This window comes from Trachypithecus francoisi, unplaced genomic scaffold (assembly GCF_009764315.1).
Source record: "Trachypithecus francoisi isolate TF-2019V2 unplaced genomic scaffold, Tfra_2.0 Lachesis_group3, whole genome shotgun sequence".
Lineage (NCBI taxonomy): Eukaryota > Metazoa > Chordata > Mammalia > Primates > Cercopithecidae > Trachypithecus > Trachypithecus francoisi.
In genome coordinates, this window is record NW_022681468.1 from 110,445,156 (window position 1) to 110,467,130 (window position 21,975).

General features: G+C 43.5%; 2 protein-coding genes across 4 annotated transcripts in view; both read left to right on the top strand.

Annotated features, from left to right (window-relative positions):
- The window catches only part of HYKK (hydroxylysine kinase), a 34,287-nt gene extending 16,021 nt beyond the window's left edge, over positions 1-18,266 (top strand). Inside the window, exons 4-6 of one of the 3 annotated variants that reach the window (XM_033189272.1) lie at positions 10,866-11,049; positions 11,858-11,952; positions 17,632-17,803. In XM_033189272.1, coding sequence (XP_033045163.1) covers positions 10,866-11,049; positions 11,858-11,952; positions 17,632-17,670 — 318 coding nt within the window. In that variant the 3' untranslated portion in view covers positions 17,671-17,803. Of the gene's footprint in view, positions 1-10,865; positions 11,050-11,857; positions 11,953-17,477; positions 17,588-17,631 lie in introns of those variants that run through there. The other 2 variants (XM_033189271.1, XM_033189273.1) reach the window with 2 other exon arrangements.
- Positions 1-21,975, top strand: part of LOC117070328 (A disintegrin and metalloproteinase with thrombospondin motifs 7-like) — a 684,711-nt gene that overhangs the window by 285,033 nt on the left and 377,703 nt on the right.

Sequence of the window (21,975 nt, forward strand, 5' to 3'; positions counted from 1 at the left end):
ATTAATAATGTATGTTAAGGATGTTTTTGCCCTATAAAAACAATATAATGTATGACAGGTGCCTTTTAGACTCACCCATAAAACATCTTCATTTATTCAATATTGACTGAGTACCTTTTATATTAAAAAAATCACAAGACAAAGGAAATATATTTACTATTTATTAAGTAGAAATGGATCATCATAAAATAAAGGTCTTCATTGTCATCCTCACTTTGAGTGGGCTGAGGAGAAGGAGGAAGAGATGGGGTTGGTCTTTTTTTTTTTTGAGATAGGGTCTCATTCTGTCTCCCAGGCTGGAGTGCAATGGTACTGTCACAGCTTAATGCAGCCTCAACTTCCCAGGCTCAAGCAGTCCTCCCATCTCAACCTCCCGGGTAGCTGGGACTACGGGAGTGTGCCACCACACCCATCTAATTTATTTTTGTATTTTTTGTAGAGATGGGGTTTAGCCATGTTGTCCAAACTGGTCTCAAACTCCTGAGCTCAAGCAATCTTCCCGCCTCTGCCTCCCAAAGTGCTGGGACGACAGGCATGAGCTACCCCACGCCTCGCCAGGGGGTTGGTCTTAGTATTAGGCCATTCTTGCACTGCTATAAAGAAATACCAGAGACTGGGTAATTTATACAGAAAAGAGGTTTAGGCCAGGTGCGGTGACTCACGCCTGTAATCCTTTCACTTTGGGAGGCCAAAGCAGGAGGATCACTTGAGGCTAGGAGTTTGGGAGCAGCCTAGGCAACATGGTGAAACTCTGTCTCTACTAAAAATACAAAAAATTATCCTGGCATGGTGGTGCATGCTTGTAGTCCCAGCTACTTGGGAGGCTGAGGTGGGAGGATCACCTGAGCCCGAGAGGTTGAGGCTGCAGTGAGCTGTTATCACACCACTGCACTCCAGCCTGGGTGACAGAGCAAGACCTTGTCTCAAAAAAAAAAAAAGAAAAAGAAAAAAGAAAGAAAGACATTGCTCCACTTCTTGCTTGCATTTTTTCTTTTCTTATTTTTTTTGAGACAGAGTTTCTGTCTGTCACCCAGGCTGGAGTGCAGTGCTGTGACCTCTGCCTCCCGGCCCATTGCTTGCATTATTTCTGACAGGAAATCTGCCATCAGATTGTTCCTCTGAATGTAATGTGTCTCTTGTATGTATGTGGCTGCTTTTAAGACTTTCTCTTGAGGCCCGTCGGGTTGGCTCACACCTGTAATCCCAGCACTTTGGGAGGCTGAGGCAGGCGGATAACTTGAGGTCAGAAGTTCAAGACCAGCCTGGCCCACATGGCAAAACCCCATCTCTACTAAAAATACAAAAATTAGCTGGGCATGGTGGTGCATGCCTATAATCCCAGCTGCTTTGCAGACTGAGGCAGGAGAATTACTTGAACCCAGGAGGTGGAGGTTGCAGCGAGCCAAGATTGTACCACTGCACTCCAATCTGGGTGACAAAGCAAGACTCCATCTTAAAAAAAAAAAAAAAATTCTCTTTATCTCCAGTTTTGAGCAGTTTGATTAAGGTGTAACTTTGTATAGTTTTCCTCGAGTTTCTTATGCTTGCCATCCACTGGGATTCCTTGAGTGGATGTAGTGAAATTACTTGGAAGCAGTTTGATCCTTTTGGGTCATGCTTTTACTACTTGATAGATGGGACCTGATCAGAATCCTTCAGTGTCCTGTGAACTGTGAGGTTTTCCAGTGTGGACGGTAGGAACAGGCACTCTTCCTGGCCCTGTGCGTGCCAGGTACTCTTTCTTCTAATCCCTTCAGGTAGCTCTTTTCCCAGTTTTGAGTAGTTTCCTCACATTTACACATGGGTCATACACCAATCTGCTAAATTCTCAAGGGGAACATAATGCAGATCCCTGGAGTGCTCTCTCTCTGCAGCTCTCCCATTCCTGGTCATCTGTCCTGCAAACTCAAACTACCTTGGTCTTCCTGGACTCTCAGCTCTACCTCCTCAACTCAGAGAGTCCTCTGGGCTCCATTTGGGTCTTCCCTCTCTGCACCACATCCTCTCTCAAGGCAGTGAGCTGGGGCAAGCTACCCATGTGTGTTTTATTTTTTTTTTTTTTGAGACAGGGTCTCACTCTGTCACCCAGACTAGAGTGCAGTGGCACGATCTCAGCTTACCGCAGCCTCTGCCTCCCAGGCTCAAGGGATTCTCCTGCCTCAGCCTCCTGAGTAGCTGTCACCACTGCCCAGCTAATTTTTTGGTATTGTTAGTAGAGACAGGGTTTCACTATGTTGGCCAAGCTGGTCTTGAACTCCTGACCTCAAATGATCCACCTGCCTCGGCTTCCGAAAGTGCTGGGATTATAGGCGTGAGCCACCACACCTGGGACCCTTATTTGTTTTCATTCTCTCAGGGATCACTGTTTTTCACTACCTAATGTCTAATAACTTGAAAACCATGTTTAATGTATTTTGTCCACTGTTTTTGATTTTTCTGGCAGGAGGGTAAACCCCCTCTTGGCCAAAAACTCAAGACCAGGCCAGGCGCAGTAGCTTACACCTGTAATCCCAGCACTTTGGGAGGCCAAGGCGAGTGGATCACCTGAGGTCAGGAGTTAGAGACCAGCTGGCCAACATGGTGAAACCCCATCTACTAAAAATGTAAAAATTAGCTGGGTGTGGTGGTGGGTGCCTGTAATCCCAGCTACTCAGGAGGCTGAGACAGGAGAATCACTTGAACCCAGGAGGCAGAGGCTGCAGTGAGCCAAGATCACACCACTGTACTCCATCCTGGGCAAGACAGAGCAAGACTCTTTATAAAAAAAATAAAAACTGAAGCCCCTGCAGTGTAAGTAGTATTCATTTATCCTTAGATTGTCAAATAGAAATATTGTAACCTTTTTTTCTGATTAAAAATCCTTGTGTGATCTGTTGTTTAAAGAAAACCAGATAAAAATACAAAGAAAAATTAAGTTACCGGTAATTCCATCATCCAGAGATGACATTCTCTGAACCATTTATTCCATGTGCCACACTATTCCACAGCCCCAGGGGCATACTTGGTGCTCAGCATATGTTAATAAACCCACAGACCTTTTTCTGTACTTACAATAATCACCATTTTATATTGCACTCTATTCATCTATTCAACACATATTTATTGAGCTTCTACAAGGGTTTGGGTGGTAAACATATTAAACATTTCACTTGAAATAGTTTTCAATTAAGTTTGAGCAAATTCATTTGTGGACTTTCGTTAAAATGTTCATTTGTTCATAATAATATAATTTGGATTTAAATAGCCCGTTCTAATTAATTTATTTTTAGGAAATTTTCTTCACATATTAATTTTATTTAGAAAACCTTTGAACTGGGCCAGGTGCAGTGGCTCACGCCTATAATCCCAGCACTTTGGGAGGCCAAGGTGGGTGGATCACTTGCGGTCAGGAGTTTCAGACCAGCCTGGCCAACATAATGAAACCCCATGTCTACTAAAAATACAAAAATTATCCGGGCGTGGTGGCAGGTACCTGTAGTCCCAGCTACTTGGGAGGATAAGGTAAAGAGAATCACTTGAACCCAGGAGGCGGGGGTTGCAGTGAGGCGAGATCACACCACTGCACACCAGCCTGGGTGAAAGAGTGAGACAACGTCTCAAAAAAAAAAAAAAAAAACCCAAAACAAAAACCTGTGAACTGATTGTAGTGCTCAGTAAAGTCTGTCTATCTTCCTCAGACTTAAACCTACTATTGAGCTGTTTAAATGACTGTTACATAATAGCTTTCCTTTACCAGTAACCTTTCCTTCTGCCCTATATGTGGGCTTCATTCATATGCCTATGGCCACTGAACTTTCAACTTTTCCTTCTATATTCTGAAAAAGTAATACAGTTTCAGAGGGAAATAGCACCACATCATTGCTGACAGTGAGTCAATTCTGCTATGCATTTAGCCACCTACTGCTCTGCTGTGCAACTTACTTTAAGTTGTCTTACAGAGGACAACAGAGCTCTAGAGGGAACCAAGCCTTCTTCATTTGGCATTACATGCATCTTATCATGCATTATTCCTGTTGCTCATCCCCTCAACCAGTCTTACTCCATGCCTTTGCAGGAGCTAAGTTCTTAGTTTTTCTGTAAGTATAAGAACTGTAGAGTCTATGAAAGATAATAGATACAAGTGTGGTATTTTAGTCATGTAGGCATGGCCGAGGCTGGTGGCTGCTCTGCTGGGGACACGGTTGGGCCATTGAAGCTTCCCGCAGTTGGTCAGGTAGGCCTGTGGGATCCAAAGAAGGTAGGAGTTCTGGGGATTGTAGGGGCCAGAACTGAGGAGTTAACAAGTGAAGGGACCAAATAGTACTGGAATTTGGTTGCCATTTGGTCCACAGATGGGCTGGAAGTCAATCTCAGGAGATTTCATTAACTATAAGAAAGAAGAAAATATAGGACAGGCTTATGAGTATGACTGTGGTAAAAGCTTTGTACTAGAGAATGCAATATACATGGGAAATGGGAGCTGAGGTGTGGGGTAGAGAATGAGGGAGTTACTCGATTGGTGCAAAAGTAATTGTGGTTTTGCCATTACTTTTGATTACAACACTGCAGTTACTTTTGCACCAGCCTAATAACAAGAGGAGGGCTAAGATAGGCTAATAAAGAGTGCTGATTAAATTGTCAAGAATTCAGGTTGGTGTAGCAAGGAACCAAGTGGATAGAAAAGCCAGAGAAGTCAGGCAGATCAAGGACAACACTGATTTTAACAAACGTGTATTGAGCACCTATATGTATGAAGTTTTCATTTCATGTCTTAGTGAATCCACAATTGATTGTAAAGCTGGTAATTGATAGCTTGATTTTGCTATCTAAGGAAACTAATATCTGGGATATTAAGTGGCAGAACCAGTTGAAACCTAGATCTGTCTGACTCAACCCCAGGATTTTTCCCAGTACCCCATACTAGAGAAGTTCCATGGCTGTGTGGGACAATCGTGCCATCATTTCAGAAGCTGACTCAGAGCCTTCCCTGAGTAGACTGTCGCTCCACTGGAAACCCAACTAGAATATTGTATTTCACTTTTCTTCTTCTTTTTTCCTCTTCCTTCCTCTTCCTTCCTCCTCCTCCTCTTCCTCTTCCTGCTGCTCTTCCTCTTCCTCTTCTTCTTTCTCTTTTTACTCTTCCTCCTCTTCCTCCTCTCCTTCTCCTCCTTCTCATTCTTCTCCTCCTCCTCCTCCTCCTCTTCCTCTTCCTCTTCTTTCTTCTTTCTTCTTCTTCAGATGAGATCTCACTGTGTTGCCCAGGGTAATCTTGAACTCCTGAGCTCAAGTGATCCTCTCACCGCAGCCTCCCAACTAGTTGGGATTATAGACATGAGCCATGATGCCCAGCTATTTTACTTTCTTTAAAAATAATAAATATGGGCCGGGCGCGGTGGCTCAAGCCTGTAATCCCAGCACTTTGGGAGGCCGAGACGGGCGGATCATGAGGTCAGGAGATCGAGACCATCCTGGCTAACACGGTGAAACCCCGTCTCTACTAAAAATACAAAAACTAGCCGGGCGAGGTGGCGGGCGCCTGTAGTCCCCGCTACTCGGGAGGCTGAGGCAGGAGAATGGCGGGAACCCGGGAGGCGGAGCTTGCAGTGAGCTGAGATCTGGCCACTGCACTCCAGTCCGGGCGACAGAGCGAGACTCCGCCTCAAAAAAAAAAAAAAATAATAATAATAATAATAATAATAAATATGCACAGTATAAAATTTCAAACAGTACTGAAAGGTATAAAATGAAAATTTTTTTCTCTCCACCATCATCTCCATTCCTCCATAATCCCAGTCTCCAAAAGTAACAGCTCCTAACAGTGTTTTTTCAGTGCTTACTATGCAATGTCTTTGTGATCGCAATTGGCATTTAACACACAGGATGTTAAATGTACAAAAGAGAAGACTCTGGTTCTAGACCAGCCTGGCCAACATAGGGAAACCCCATCTCTACTAAAAAAACGTTTTTAAAGTTAGCTGCCTGTAATCCCAGCTATTGTAGAGGCTGAGGCAGGAGAATTGTTTGAGCCTGGGAGATGGAGGTTGCAGTGAACTGAGATCGTGCCATTGCCCTCCAGCCTGGGTGATAGAGTGATACTCCATCTCAAAAAAAAAGAGAAGCTCCAAAGCCAGGTGGGGTGGCTCACACCTGTAATCTCAGCACTTTGGGAGGCTCAAGTAATCACTTGAGCCCAGGAGTTCGAGACCAGCCTGGCCAACATGATAAAACCCTGTCTCTACTAAAAATACTAAAAAAATTAACTGGGCATGGTGACACATGCTTGTAATTTCAGCTACTTGGGAGGCTGAGGCATGAGAATCAGTTGAACCTTGGTGGCAAAGGTTGCAGTGAGCTGAAATTGTACAACTGGACTCCAGCCTGGGCAACAGAGTGAGACTCTGTCTCAGATTAAACAAAAAAAAAGAAAGAAGAGAGAGAGCAGGAGTGCTATCCTCAAAAACCTGGAGGACTAATCCTGTTCCAGATGGTCTCAGAGGTCATAGTTGGAACCAGTGGCATGGATACTATTAGAGAGGCAGAGGCAGATTTTAACTGCACAAAAGGAAGAACACAAAGCCATCTCAATAAGGGTAAAAAGTACATACCATGGGAAGTGTGTTAGTCCATTCTCGAATTGTTATAAAGAAATACATGAGACTGGGTAATCTATAAAGAAAATAGGTTTAATTGGCTCATGCTTCTTCAGGCTATACAGGAAGCATAGTGGCTTCTGCTTCTGAGGAGGCCTCAAGAAGCTTCTAATCATGGCAGAAGGCAAAGTGGGATCAGGTGTCTTAAATGGCAGGGGCAGGAGCAAGAGAGAGCAAGGCGGGGGTGCTGCATACCTTTAAACAACAGATTTCATGAGAATGCACTCACTGTCATGAGAGCAGCCTTAAGAGGATGGTGCTAAACCATTCATGAGAAAACACCCCCATGATCCAATCACCTACCAGGCCCCACCTCCAATATTGGGGATTACAGTTTGGCATGAGATTTAGTAAGGACACAGAACCAATCCATGTCATTCTGCCCCTGGCCTCCCAAATGTCATGTCCTTCTCGCGATGCAAAATTCAATCATCCTTTCTCAACAGTTCCCCCAAATTTTAACTCATTCCAGCATTAACTCAAAAGTCCACAGTCCAAAGTCTCACCTAAGACAAGGCAAGTACCTTTCTGTCTATGAGCCTATAACATTAAACAGAAGGTGTTTACTTCTAAGATACAATGGGAGTATAGGCATTGGGTAAACACTCCTATTCCAAAAGGGAGAAATCAGCCAAAAGGAAGGGACTACAGGCCTCATGCAAGTCCAAAACCCAGCAGGGCAGTCATTAAATCTTAAAACTCCAAAATAATCTCCTTTGACTCCATGTCCCACATCCAAAGCACACTGATGCAAGGGGTGGGCTCTCAAGGCCTGGGGCAGCCCCACCCCTGTGGCTGCTCTCAAGGGCTGGTGTTGCCTGTGGCTTTTCCAGGGGCAGGGTGCAAACTGCTAGTGGATCTACCATTCTGGGGTCTAGAGGATGGTGGCCCTCTTCTCACAGCTTCACTGGGCAGTGCCCCAGTGGGGACTCTGTGTGGGGGCTCCAAGCCCACATTTCTCCTCCACACTGCCCTAGTAGAGGTTCTCCATGAGGGCTCCACCCCTGCAGCAGGTTTCTGCCTGAACATCCAGGCTTTTCCATACATCCTCTGAAATCCAGGCAGAGGTTCCCAAGCCTCAACTTTTACATTCTGTGCACCCACATGCTTAATACCACTTGGAAGCCACCAAGGCTTCTAGCTTGCACTTTCTGAAGCAGTGGTCCTAGCTGTACCTGTACCATACCCCTTTGATCCATGGCTTGAGCTGGCACAACTGGGATGTGGGGAGCAATATCCTAAGGCTGTGTAGGGCAGCAGGACCCTGGGCCTGACCCACAAAACTATCCTGTCCTCCTAGCCCTCCAGGCCTGTGATGGTAAGGACTGCCACAAGTCTCTGAAATGACTTCAAGAACTTTTCCCCATTGTCTTGGCTATTAGTGCGTTGGCTCCTTTTTACGTATGCAAATTTCTGCAGCCTTCTTGAGGTCAGGAGTTCGAGATCAGCCTGGCCAACATGGTAAAACCCTGTCTCTATTAAAAACATAAAAATTAGCTGTGCATGGTGGTGGGTGCCTGTAATCCCAGCTACTGAGGAGGCTGAGGCAGGAGTATTGCTTGAACCTGGGAGGCAGAGATTGCAGTGAGCCAAGATTGCGCCACTGCACTCCAGCCTGGGCAACAGAGAGAGACTGTCTCAAAAACAAACAAACAACAACAGCAACAAAAAAAACATCTCATGAGAACTCTCACTATCACAAGAACAGCACCAAAGGATAGTACTAAACCATTCATAAGAAACCACCCCTATGACCCAATCACCTCCCACCAGGTCCCACCTCTGATATTGGGGATTACAGTTCGACATGAGATTTGGTGGGGACACAGATCCAAACCATATCAAGAAGTATTCCAACAGGCTACCTGACTATTTAGCAAGAAAATGCTACTGATAAGAGAATCATCAGGGGAAGGCTCTCAAACTCCCGGTCATAATAGTGAGTATTGAAATCCATTCAGAGAAACTTTTTTTTTTTTTAATTTATTTATTTTTTGAGACGGAGTCTCGCTCTGTCGCCCAGGCTGGGGTGCAGTGGCATGATCTCGGCTCACTGCAAGCTCTGCCTCCCAGATTCATGCCATTCTCCTGCCTCAGCTTCCCAAGTAGCTGGGACTACAGGCACCCACCACCATGCCTAGCTAATTGTTTGTATTTTTTAGTAGAGATGGGGTTTCACCATGTTAGCCAGGATGGTCTTGATCTCCTGACCTCGTGATCTGCCCACCTCAGCCTCCCAAAGTGTTGGGATTACAGGCGTGAGCCACCATGCCTGGCCTAGAGGAACTTTTAAAAGAAATATATTTTTTAAATTTTATTTTATATATATATACTTTTTTTTGAGACGGAGTCTCACTCTGTCACCCAGGCTGGAGTGCAGTGGCACAATCTTGGCTCACACTACAACCTCCGCCTCCCAGGTTCAAGCTATTCTCCTGCCTCAGCCTCCCAAGCATTTGGGACTACAGGCACCTACCACCATGCCTGGCTAATTGTGTGTATTTTTAGTAGAGATGGGGTTTCACCATGTTGGCCAGGCTGGTCTCGAACTCCTGACCTCAAATGATCCACCCACCTCGGCCTCCCAAAGTGCTGGGATTACAGACATGAGCCATCATGCCCAGCCAGAATATAATTTTTAAAAACACCAGAATATGTCACATATAATGGTCTGAGAATTGTTTACTGAGACTTTTTTCTTTATATGTGTGTGCCTGTATACTGGGGTTATGATGTAAAATATATTTCTTACTGCAAGTCGTGCAAAAAAGTTTGAAATAAACTTCACTGGATGACCATCAAGGCATCTTCCAGCACTCACTCTGTGAAAGAGGTCTGAACTGTGGGTCACAAGATCCAGATCCTCCCTCAGCCTTATAATTACAAGTTGTTATCCCTCTGTGAACCCCAGTTTCCCCATTCGTGCAATGATAGTGAAAATTATTTACATCTTTAGATAGGGTGGTCAAAGTCTAAAGGCCCTTCCAATTCCAGAATTTTTTTATTCTAAGAACATCCTTTAATTCAGCAAGTATTGCTCAAGCAGTGCCTTCAGTGTGCCAGGCACTGTTGTAGGTGTGGGGATACAGGAGTGAACGAAACAGACAAGAAACAGCCCTACCCCTCATGGAGCCTATATTCTAGTGAGAATAGACAGTAAAATAAGTAAGTGAACTATGACAAATGTTAGCAATAAGTGGTAAGAAGAAAAAATAAGCAGAGATGACAGGTACAAAATATCAGGGAGAGGGTTGAAATTCTAGATGGAGTGGTCAGGACATTCTCATAGAGAAGGTGTTTTTTGAGTAAAGACCTGGTAGAAATGACGGCACTAACCATCTGGTGAAGGGCATCCCCAAAAAGGGAAACAGCAAAAGCAAAAGGCTGTGAGGTGGGAACATGCCTAGCATGTTCCTTGAACAGCAGGGAGGCCAGGGTGGTTGAAGTAGGTGAGCAAAGCCAGTAGAAGATGAAGTCAAAGAGGTTACAAGGGGCATGGGTGAGAACAGAGTTCTTTAGAGCTGCCTCCAATTTCTTTTGTAAGCTGTGGGCAATAATGCCTATCTTTACATAATCATGAGGATCAAGTGAGCTGGGAATGTGCTCCCCAAACTGAGACATCCTGCACAGATACGAAGGGCTTACTATTTTGTGAGTTAAAGTAAATGGGGCAAGTCAATGACCATGAGAGAATGCCACCTGTCTCCCTCAGAGACTCCCTGGCCATTCTAGAGCAGGTAGTCTTCTGAAGCAGCAGATCTCTTGTGATAGTGAGTGAGTTCTCACAAGGTCTGGTTGATTAAAAATATGTAGCACCGGCCAGGCGAGGTGGCTCCTACCTGTAATCCCAGCACTTTGGGAGGCCCAGGCGGGTGGATCACCTGAAGTCAGGAGTTTGAGACCAGCCTGGTCAACATGGTGAAACCCCATCTCTACTAAAAATACAAAAAAAAAAAAAAAAAAAAAATTAACCAGGCATGGTGGCACATGCCTGTGATCCCAGGTACTTGGGAGGCTGAGGCAGAAGAATCACCTGAACCCAGGAGGTGGAGGTTGCAGTGAGTTGAGATCGTGCCAGTGCACTCCAAGCCTGGGCGGCAGAGTAAGACTCCTCTGTCTCAAAAAAAAAAAAAAAAAAACAAAAATAAAAAACAGAAAAATGTGCAGCACCTCCCACCTCTCAACAGTGGTTGCTCTGTCAAGAGACTAAGAATATCTCGCTTTTGATTGATTCAGAAATTCCATCACCCAAAGTTAAGTAGTCTTCATCGGAAGAACTTCATCTGGAATCTAAAAAATGTTCCTCTTCTGGAGAAATACCTGTATGTCCTGGGCCAGAATCGAAACCGAGAGATTGTCGAGCATGTCATTCATCTGTTCAAGGAGGAAGTAATGACCAAATTAAGTCATTTTCGAGAATGTGAGTATTCTCCCAATTAAGTATTTTTCTTGATATTTAAACTGTCAAATTTCATATCATCAAAAAAGTATGGAGGTACAATTTAGCTTTATCAAATCTTAAAATTTTGCCATATTTGCTTCTATTGCTTTTTTTTTTTTTTTTGAGGCGGAGTCTCGCTCTGTCGCCCGGACTGGAGTGCAGTGGCCGGATCTCAGCTCACTGCAAGCTCCGCCTCCCAGGTTTACGCCATTCTCCTGCCTCAGCCTCCCAAGTAGCTGGGACTACAGGCGCCCGCCACCTCGCCCGGCTAGTTTTTGTATTCTTAGTAGAGACGAGGTTTCACCGTGTTAGCCAGGATGGTCTCGATCTCCTGACCTTGTGATCCGCCCGTCTCGGCCTCCCAAAGTGCTGGGATTACAGGCTTGAGCCACCGCGCCCGGCCCTTCTATTGCTTTTTAAATAATAATATTTTTACTTTGCTCAAAATTGCTACATTTGAAGCCTCCTCTAAACTTTACATGAGTCTACCTCTCTTCTTCCCATTAAATTTGCACATTACATATGTATGATTTATAAATTATTTATAGTAGGGTTTGTGTTTTTCAAACTTTATATCAATGGTATCACACTGTGTATTATTATTCTGCAACCTGCCTTTTCTATTCAACATGTTTTGCAGATTGATTCATATGAATATTTGTAGTTTTAGTTCAGTTTATTAGTTTTAACTGCTAAATAGTATTCCATAGTATGAATATACCATAACTTATTTGCATGTACTATTACTATAATTTTTTGGTCCATTCTCTTGTTAATGGAATTTTAGGTTGCTTCCCATTTCTTTGCTACATAAATGATGCTTCAATGAACCCTCTAGTAGAGGAGTCCCCAGACCCCAGGAACTGGGCCACACAGCAGGAGGTGAGCAGAGGGAAAGCAAGCATTACCGCCTGAGCTCTGCCTCCTCTCAGATCAGCAGTAGCATTCGATTCTCGTAGGAGTGCAAACCCTACTGTGAACTGTGCATGCAAGGGATCTAAGCGAGAATCTAATGCCTGATGATCTGAGGTGGAACAGTTTTATCCCAAAACCATCCTTCCCCCAGTCTCCTGTCCATGGAAAAATGGTCTTCCATGAAAACAGTCCCTGATGCCAAAAAGGTTGGGAACTGCTGCTGTAGTATATATCTCCCTGTGTACACAGACAAGTGTTTCTGTAGGGTATATATCTAGATATAACCAGCTTTTTCATCCAGCATTAAGTACTGGTCAAAGGCAAGGAACTGGCTGGGCACAGTGGCTCACACCTGTAATCCCAGCACTTTGGGAGGCCAAGGTGGGTGGATCACTTGAGGTCAGGAGTTTGAGACTAGCCTGGCCAATGTGGTGAAACCCAGTCTCTAATAAAAATGGAAAAACTAGCTGGGCATGGTGACGTGTGCCTGTAATCTCAGCTACTCAGGAGGCTGAGGCAAGAGAATCGCTTGAATCCTAGAGGTGGAGGTTGCAGTGGGCCTAGATCGTGCCAGTGCACTCCAGCCTGGGCAACAGAGTGAAATCCATCTCAGAAAAAAAAAAGGCAAGTAACTGAGGGGCATTGCTATCAAGGCCTAAGATAGGCAGTATGTGTTTCTCGGTGTTTACTTACTTTGTGTAAACACAATGTAAGGTGTAGCATAAAAACAGAGTTGATTTTTTTCCCTTTAAACCTGTTTTTCCCCCAATCTTCTTCATCTCATTAAAGTGGTATCCACCATTCACCTAGTTAATCTGGACAAAAAATTAGGAGTCATCAGGCTTCACTTTGTTCTTTCTCTCACATCACAAATCTAATCAAATTCTATCCATTCTTTCTTCAAAGGAGAGCCTATGATCTGGATGATTGCAGTGGCCTTATAACTAGTCTCCCTGCTCCTACTCTGCCTCTCTACCATATATATTCACTTATCTTCCCTTTTTTTTCTCAATACTACTTTTATAAGATTCTTCGTGTCATTGCATGTGCTAGAGTTGGCTAACTTTTATAACTAGAATATTGTATTCACTAATATACCACACATTATTCTACTCTTAAAAGATACTTGGGTTGTTTCTTATTTGGGGCTACTAAGAACAGTGGTGCCGTGAACATGCTTGAGTCTCAGTATACATGTTCATTAGTCTTTGAGTGTATACTTTGGGGTAGGATTGCTAGGTCATAGGACATGTCTAATGCCTATATTCAGCTTTACTGGATAATACCAATGTTTTCAAAAGTGGTTCTATGAATTTATACTACAGCTAGCAGAGTGTGAAAGTTTTCATTGTTCTATACCCTTGGTGTGGTCAGACTTTTAAAATTTTCTCAATCTGATTTGTACATAATACTTTATCATGACATCATGGTTTTAAAATCCATCTCCCTATTTATTGGCCATTTGAAATATATTCTTGAGAAATGCCAAGTCAAGTCTTTGGCCTTTTTTCTATTGAATTTTTTTTTTCTCATTGATTTGTAGAAATGCTAAATATATTCTGGATATGAGTCCTTTGCTAGTTATATGTGTTACAAATATTTTGTCCCATTCTCTGGCATGTGTTTTCATGGTATGGTATGTTTGGATGTGTAATTCAGAATTTTTTTTTTTGAGGCAGTCTTGCTGTGTCACCCAGGCTGGAGTGCAGTGGCGCGATCACAGCTCACTGCAGCTTCGACCTCCTGGGCCCAAGTGATCCTCCCACCTCAGACTCCCAAGTAGCTGGGACTAAGCTATCCACCATCATGCCTGGTGAATATTTTTATTTTTGTAGAGATAGGGTTTCTCTATGTTGTTCAGACTGGTCTCAAACTCCTGGGCTCAAGCGATCCTCCCACCTTGGCTTCCCAAAGCACTAAGATTACATGAGCAACCGCACCAGGGCCCTGTTATTTTTTACAGCTTTATTGAGTTGTAATTCACAAACCATGAAATTCACCATTTATTTATTTATTTATTTGAGCTGGAGTCTTGCTCTGTCACCCAGGCTGGAGTGCAGTGGTGTGATCTCAGCTCACTGCAACCCTCCACCTCTTGGGTTCAAGAGATTCTCCTGCTGCAGTAACCCAAATAGCTGTGACCACAGGTGTGTGCCACCATGCCTGGCTACTTTTTTTGTATTATTACTCATGGATATTTAGAAGTATAAATCCTGTTCCCCAAAATACGATGAACTTTTTTGGTTATATTTTATTGTTGATCTCTATGGTAACTACATTGTGATCAGAGAACATACTTTATATTAGTGCTGTCCAGTAGGATTTTCTTCAATGAAGGAAATGTTCTATATCTGTGTTGTTCAATACAATAGCTCCTATGTGGCTATGGGCATTTGAAATGTGGCTAGTGCTGCTAAGGAATAGGAATTTCAATTTTATTTTAATCTTACTGAGCTAAAAAAATTTTTTTTATAGCTGGGACTACAGGCATGCATCACCATGCCTAGCAGATTTTTTATTTTTTTTATAGAGATGGAGTCTCACTATGTTGCCCAGGCTGGTCTTGAACTACTGGCTGCAAGTGATCCTCCTACATCAGCCTCTGAAAGTGCTGGGATTACAGGTATAAGCCAATGTGCCCAGCTTGAATCCTGTTTTGTTTTTTTTTTTTCTTTTTGTTTTTTTGAGACGAGTTTCACCCTGTCCCCCGGGCTGGAGTGCTGTGGCCGGATCTCAGCTCACTGCAAGCTCCGCCTCCCGGGTTTACACCGTTCTCCTGCCTCAGCCTCCTGAGTAGCTGGGACTACAAGCGCCTGCCACCTCGCCCGGCTAGCTTTTCGTATTTTTTAGTAGAGACAGGGTTTCACCATGTTAGCCAGGATGGTCTTGATCTCCTGACCTCCTGATCCTCCCGTCTCGGCCTCCCAAAGTGCTGGGATTACAGGCTTGAGCCTCCGTGCCCGGCCCTTTTTTTTTTAAAGACAGTTTCACTCTGTTGCCCAGGCTGGAGTTCAGTGGCATAATCTCAGCTCACTGCAACCTCTGCCTCCTGGGTTCAAGTGATTCTTATGCCTCATCCTTTCTAGTAGCTGGAATTATGCACCACCATGCCTGGGTAATTTTTGTATTTTTAGTAGAGATGGAGTTTTGCCATGTTGGCCAGGTTGGTCTTGAACTCCTGGCCTCAAGTGATCCGCCCACCTCAGCCTCCCAAACTGCTGGGATTACAGGCGTGAATCACCACATCCAGCCCTCCAGTTTGAATCTTAATGAATTTAAATAGCCACATGTGTCTAGTGGCTACCATATTAGACAGATCAAGCTCTATATGATTTCAGTCATTTCAAATACACTTTATCATGTAGTATTTGGTAAATTTTTATGAATGGTTCATGTGTGCTTTAAAATAAAGTGTATTCTGCAGTGTTGGGTATGAAGTTATATATGCCCATTATGTCAAGTTTATTAATAATTTTTAAATTTTCTGTAACTTTCACTTACATTTTGGTCTGCTTTTTTTTTTTTTAACAATTATTGAGTAAAGTACATGTTAAAGTATATTTTAATCCTACTATGATTGCAGATTGCCTATTCTTTGCTTGTATTTCTGTCAAATTTTGCCATATATATATGTATATAAATTTTTTTTGAGATAGATAGAGTCTTGCTCTGTTGCCCAGACTGCAGTGCAGGGCTCACTGCAATCTCTGCCTCCCGGGTTCAAGTGATTCTCTTGCCTCAGCCTCCTGAGTAGCTGGGACTACAGATGCCCACCACCACGCTGGCTAAATTTTGTATTTTTAATAGAAACAGGGTTTCACCATGTTGGACAGGCTGGTCTGGAACTCCTAGACTCAAGCAATCCACCTCGTTGGCCTTCCAAAGTGGCCATAGGGATTACAGGCATGAGCCACCACGCCCAGTCAAATTTTACCTTATGTATTTTTGAGTCAATTATATAATATATCCCAATTTCAGAAATATATACTTTAAAATCTATGATTTACAATAATATTGTTTCTATGTGCCCACTCACTATGTTACATTGCTTAAGCATGATTTACACAATCCTAAATCATATAGAAAAAGTCAGCATTATAATTAAAAGTTAAAATTATATACTTTATATCATGTATGTGACTCAGGGCTTCATTGCTCATGGACACTTACATCTCTTACTAATCTTTAGTAAGTGGCTTAAATCCGTGCTTCTTAGACTATCTATGGTAAAAGACAAGTGTGGGTTTTTTCCCCAACCCATTACAGTCTGGCATATGGTCCTACTATGCATGATTCGCTTACAGTTCGTGTCACATGCAACTAACCAGGGGAGTTTGACAAAACTTGAACTCATGCACGCTCCGTTCAATGAGACAAGGCCACTGATCACACTCTTGGATGTCATATCACTGTAAAATTTTCTAAACACTCTCAACTCTGTTCTTATCTCATGCAGACTAGTAACATTTTGTAGACCAGTACTGGCCACAGACCCCACTTTGAGTAGTACTGACTTAAAATATCACCACCAGGCCAGGCACGGTGGCTCACGCCTATAATCCCAGCACTTTGGGAGGCCGAGGTGAGCAGATCACGAGGTCAGGAGATCGAGACCATCCTGGCTAACACAGTGAAACCCCATCTCTACTAAAAATACAAAAAATTAGCTGGGCATGGTGGTGGGCGCCTGTAGTCCCAGCTACTTGGGAGGCTGAGGCAGGAGAATGGTGTGAACCCAGAGCTTGCAGTGAGCCGAGATCGCGCCACTGCACTCCAGCCTGGGAGACAGCGAGACTCTGTCTCAAAAAAAAAAAAAAAAAAAAATAGATATATACACACACACACACACACACACACACACACATATATATATCTCACCACCTATTTCAGTAATCAAAAAATGGGAAATTTAGAATTACCACATTATCAGAAAATTTTGTTTAAAATCCTAGGTGAGGCCAGTCATGGTTGCTTAGGCCTGTAATCCCAGCACTTTGGGAGGCTGAGGCGGGTAGATCATTTGAGGTCAGGAGTTCGAGAGCAGCCTAGCCAACATGGTGAAACCCCGCCTGTACTAAAAATATAAAAATTAGCTGGGTGTGGTGGCACACGCCTGTAATCCAGCTACTCAGGAGGCTGAGGCAGGAGAATTGCTTGAACCCAGGAGATGGAGGTTGCAGTGAGCCAAGATTGTGCCAGGGTACTCCAGCTGGGCAACAGAGTGAGACTCCATCTCAAAGAATAAAAATAAAATAAAATCCTAGATGAAAATAAAGGTAAATCTGGTTCATTCTAGGACTCTTTGTTTCTTCTAACAATATGAATATGTTTCTATTCTTTTTAAACATTTCTGGGTTTGAGCAGTTCTTTTCACTTTACTCTTTTAATAGCCAAAATCAGGTATTTGTAGTGACTGCAGTCTCCATCTTCTGGCCTTGTATTGATGAAAAGCAAAACAACCACCCCAAATTAACTGCTTTTATTCTTTTCAGATGAAATTATTTTACTTCAAGAAAAATAGGGCTTGGCCCTTTATCTCTGACTGCTCATCAAATTATCTGAATGGCTTTGCCTATGAAAGAGAAATGGAAGGGGAATAAATTGGGATATTCAATAACTATTTTTATGTGATTTTTCTATTTTCAGGTATCAATCATGGAGATCTTAATGACCATAATATTTTAATAGAGTCCAGCAAGTCAGCCTCTGGAAATGCTGAATATCAAGTGTCTGGGATTTTAGACTTTGATGACATGAGCTATGGCTACTATGTGTTTGAACTGGCAATTACCATCATGTACATGATGATTGAAAGCAAGAATCCTATACAAGTAGGAGGCCATGTCCTTGCAGGGTTTGAAAGCATCACCCCACTGACAGCTGTAGAGAAGGGTGCTTTGTTTTTACTTGTATGCAGTCGTTTTTGCCAGTCACTTGTCATGGCTGCATACTCTTGCCAGCTATACCCCGAGAACAAAGACTATTTCATGGTTACTGCAAAAACCGGGTGGAAACACTTACAGCAAATGTTTGACATGGGTCAGAAAGCTGTAGAAGAAATCTGGTTTGAAACTGCCAAATCCTATGAATCTGGGATCTCCATGTGACTGAGATCTCCATGTGACTAAAAGTTCACTTTAATGTGGGTAATTAAAATAGGGTCCAATCAAATTTTAGGAAGGATTTTCCTGTATAGTTAAAAATCAATTGATGGAATGGATCAATTCTGAATGTGACAGAGCACATGAAATCCCTAAGGTCTTCAAGCAATCTCATGACAATTTTTTTTTTTTTTTTTTTTTTTGAGACGGAGTCTCGCTCTGTCACCCAGGCTGGAGTGCTGTGGCCGGATCTCAGCTCACTGCAAGCTCCGCCTCCCGGGTTCACGCCATTCTCCTGTCTCAGCCTCCCAGGTAGCTGGGACTACAGGCGCTACCACGTCGCCCGGCTAGTTTTTTGTAGTTTTTAGTAGAGACGGGGTTTTCACCGTGTTAGCCAGGATGGTCTCGATCTCCTGACCTCGTGATCCGCCCGTCTGGGCCTCCCAAAGTGCTGGGATTACAGGCTTGACCCACCGCGCCCGGCCGACAATTTTTTAAAATTCACAAAAGTACCACGAGCAAGCATATTTTTCTGTGAGTCTCACTTGCCATGTCTATAAACACATATGATACCATTTTGAATCAGATAATCTCACAAGATCTATTCCAGCCCTGAGATTAATGACTTTTTAATTTTTAAAATAATATATACATACAGATATATTGACTTATTTTAAATATCTGGACATAACATACTGACCTAGATAACATACTAGCAGTTCTATGAAACCTCCTCTGATCTGTCCTTTCTTTCAAATCCCAGTGCACTGTGTCTTTTTCATGGCCCATCACTTTGCATAATGGATCATGGTTGTGCAGTCATCTTGCCTGAGAGCTATTGAGGGCAGAGACCATGTAGAACTTATTTTTGTCTCCTCATCCCTTCTTATCACACCTATTATAGTGCCTTTCCTACAGAGAGGTCTTTTTTTTTTTTTTTTTTTGAGACGGAGTCTCGCTCTGTCGCCCGGCCTGGAGTGCAGTGGCCGGATCTCAGCTCACTGCAAGCTCCGCCTCCCGGGTTTACCGCCATTCTCCTGCCTCAGCCTCCCGAGTAGCTGGGACTACAGGCGCCCGCCACCTCGCCCGGCTATTTTTTTCTATTTTTTAGTAGAGACGGGGTTTCACCGTGTTAGCCAGGATGGTCTCGATCTCCTGACCTCGTGATCCGCCCGTCTCGGCCTCCCAAAGTGCTGGGATTACAGGCTTGAGCCACCACGCCCGGCCGAGAGGTCTTTAAAAATATTTGAAAATAAATGTGTGCTAGAAGAAAGGATGGAGAAGGCACACACTAAGATGCTTTAGGAGAAAGCACAGACAGCATTCTTTTTTTTCTTTTTTTTTTTTTTGAGACAGAGTCTTATTGCCCGGGCTGGAGTGCAATGGCATAATTTCGGCACTGCAACCTCCACCTCCTAGGTTCAGGCAATTCTCCTGCCTCAGCCTCCTGAGTAGGTGGGATTACAGGCGCCCACTGCCACGCCTGGCTTATTTTTTGTATTTTTTAGTAGAGACGGGGTTTCACTATGTTGGCCAGGCTGGTCTTGAACTCCTGACCCTGTGATCCACCCACCTCAGCCTCCCAAAGTGCTGGGATTATAGGCGTCAGCCACCACGCCCGGCCACAGGCAGCATTCTTGGAGAAAAAATTTTAACTTGTCTGAGAGGGTGATTGAAACTGGAACTCCAGAGACAGATGCTGGAAGACCCTGGGAACTGCAAGGAAGCAAATAATGACATCCAGGCAAGGCCACTAACCCCTCACCTACCTAAATATTATGGTTCCTTTCAGACTGATACCAGGAACCTCCTTAAGCATATGTATTTTAATTCTGTATAATTTCTTTTTGGATGACTATGAAGTAGATTGGGTAGACTGAAGCTCACTGTATACTTGGCTGAAGGTATCCCACTGTGTTTCCTTCACTGGTTTCTCTTCATGTCTCCTTTAGTATGATTTAGTAAATGGCTGTTTACTATTCTTATGGTTTCAACTATTCATTGTCTACAGATGACTCAAGCCTAGAACCCTGGCCATTCAAATACTCAATAGTTATCTTTCTATATATAGGAACAGGCATTGATCCTATCTCCATCTTTCTGTCTACCTACCTAGTCTTCCCAAAGTAGATATTTCTCTAAATTGTCTTATATGGTTCATTTTTCACTTCTTTGTCCCTCAATTTCGTTTCATTTCTTTTTTTTTTTTTTTTTTTTGCGGGCAGGGGGACAGGGTTTCACTGCAGCCTCAACCTCCTGGGCTCAGGTGATCCTCCCACCTCAGCCTCCCTAGTAGCTGGGACTTCAGGCATGTGCCACCATGCCCAGCTAATTCTTTAAATTTTTGTAGAGATTGGGGTAATACCTATCTCATAGAGTTAACAGAGTTCATTGTGAGAATTTCATGAGAGAACAGTGCCAAGTGCTTAACACAGTGTGTGGCACATAGGACTCAGTAACTATTGACTCAATAAATGAATCATATTCCAGGTTATCCAAACTCAAAATATTGGAGTAATTTTTTGCTTGCCTCTCTTATATTCAGTGAGCCCTACTGGTTTTTAGAATCGTAGAATTTTAGGAATCTCTGTCTCTCTTGAATTTTTTGGGTTTTTTTTGGGTTTTTTTGTTTGTTTGAGACAGGGTCTCACTCTGTCACCCACACTGGAGTGCAGTGGTGTGATCACAGCTCACTGTAACCTCTACCTCCTGAGCTCAAGCAATCCTCCCACCTCAGCCTCCTGAGTAGCTGGGAGTACAGGCATGTGCCACCATGCCTGGCTAATTTATTTTATCTTGTAGAGATAAGGTCTCACTGTTGCCCAGGCTAGTCTCAAACCCCTGGACTCAAGCAATCCTCCTGCCTTGGCCTCCCTAAATGCTAGGACTACAGGCGTGAGCTATCATACCCAGCCTGTGCTGTTTTTTAACAATATATAATAAAAGCCAACATTTATTCAGCACTGAAGTATTTTACACACATTAGCTTACTCAATTTTTACAACAAACCCATGAGGAAGTACTGTTATTATTAATCCTCATTTTCAGATAAGAAAATAGCAGCTGAGGCCGGGCGCGGTGGCTCAAGCCTGTAATCCCAGCACTTTGGGAGGCCGAGACGGGTGGATCGCGAGGTCAGGAGATCGAGACCATCCTGGCTAACACGGCGAAACCCCGTCTCTACTAAAAAATAGAAAAAACTAGCCGGGCGAGTTGGCGGGCGCCTGTAGTCCCAGCTACTCGGGAGGCTGAGGCAGGAGAATGGCGTAAACCCGGGAGGCGGAGCTTGCAGTGAGCTGAGATCCGGCCACTGCACTCCAGCCTGGGCGACTGCGAGACTCCGTCTCAAAAAAAAAAAAGAAAATAGCAGCTGAAAAAGTAAAAATAATTTGCTCAAAGAGAGCTAGTGCTTAAGTCAGGTCTTTCTGATGCAGACCATGCTCTTCACTACCACGAAGTTCCACGCTACTTTCTCTCCCTCTCCCTCCTCTCCTGTCCCTGCTGCACACACACACACACACACACACACACTAGGAGGAACAAATAGATCATTCCCATGAAAGCACTTACGTTTCTCAAATTTAAGGGATTGTGGTTTTTATCTAGGTTGACCACTCAAGCTAAAAACTGGGAACCAGAAAAATGGACTGAAACTTGGGTTTCATTTTCAGACCAGTGTTGATCCTCTGAATTGATGAAACTCTATAGATTTCCCTCTTGATTGCCCCTGCTAACATAGATTTCCTTTCACGCAATTCCTAATGCAAATATTGCTGACCACTGTTTAGATGTTTATATGCTGCATTACATTGATATTTTACTATTTGGTGTTTGTTCTAACTTGTCTCCAATCAATCAATTTCATGTGGTTTATATAAACTCTTTGGTG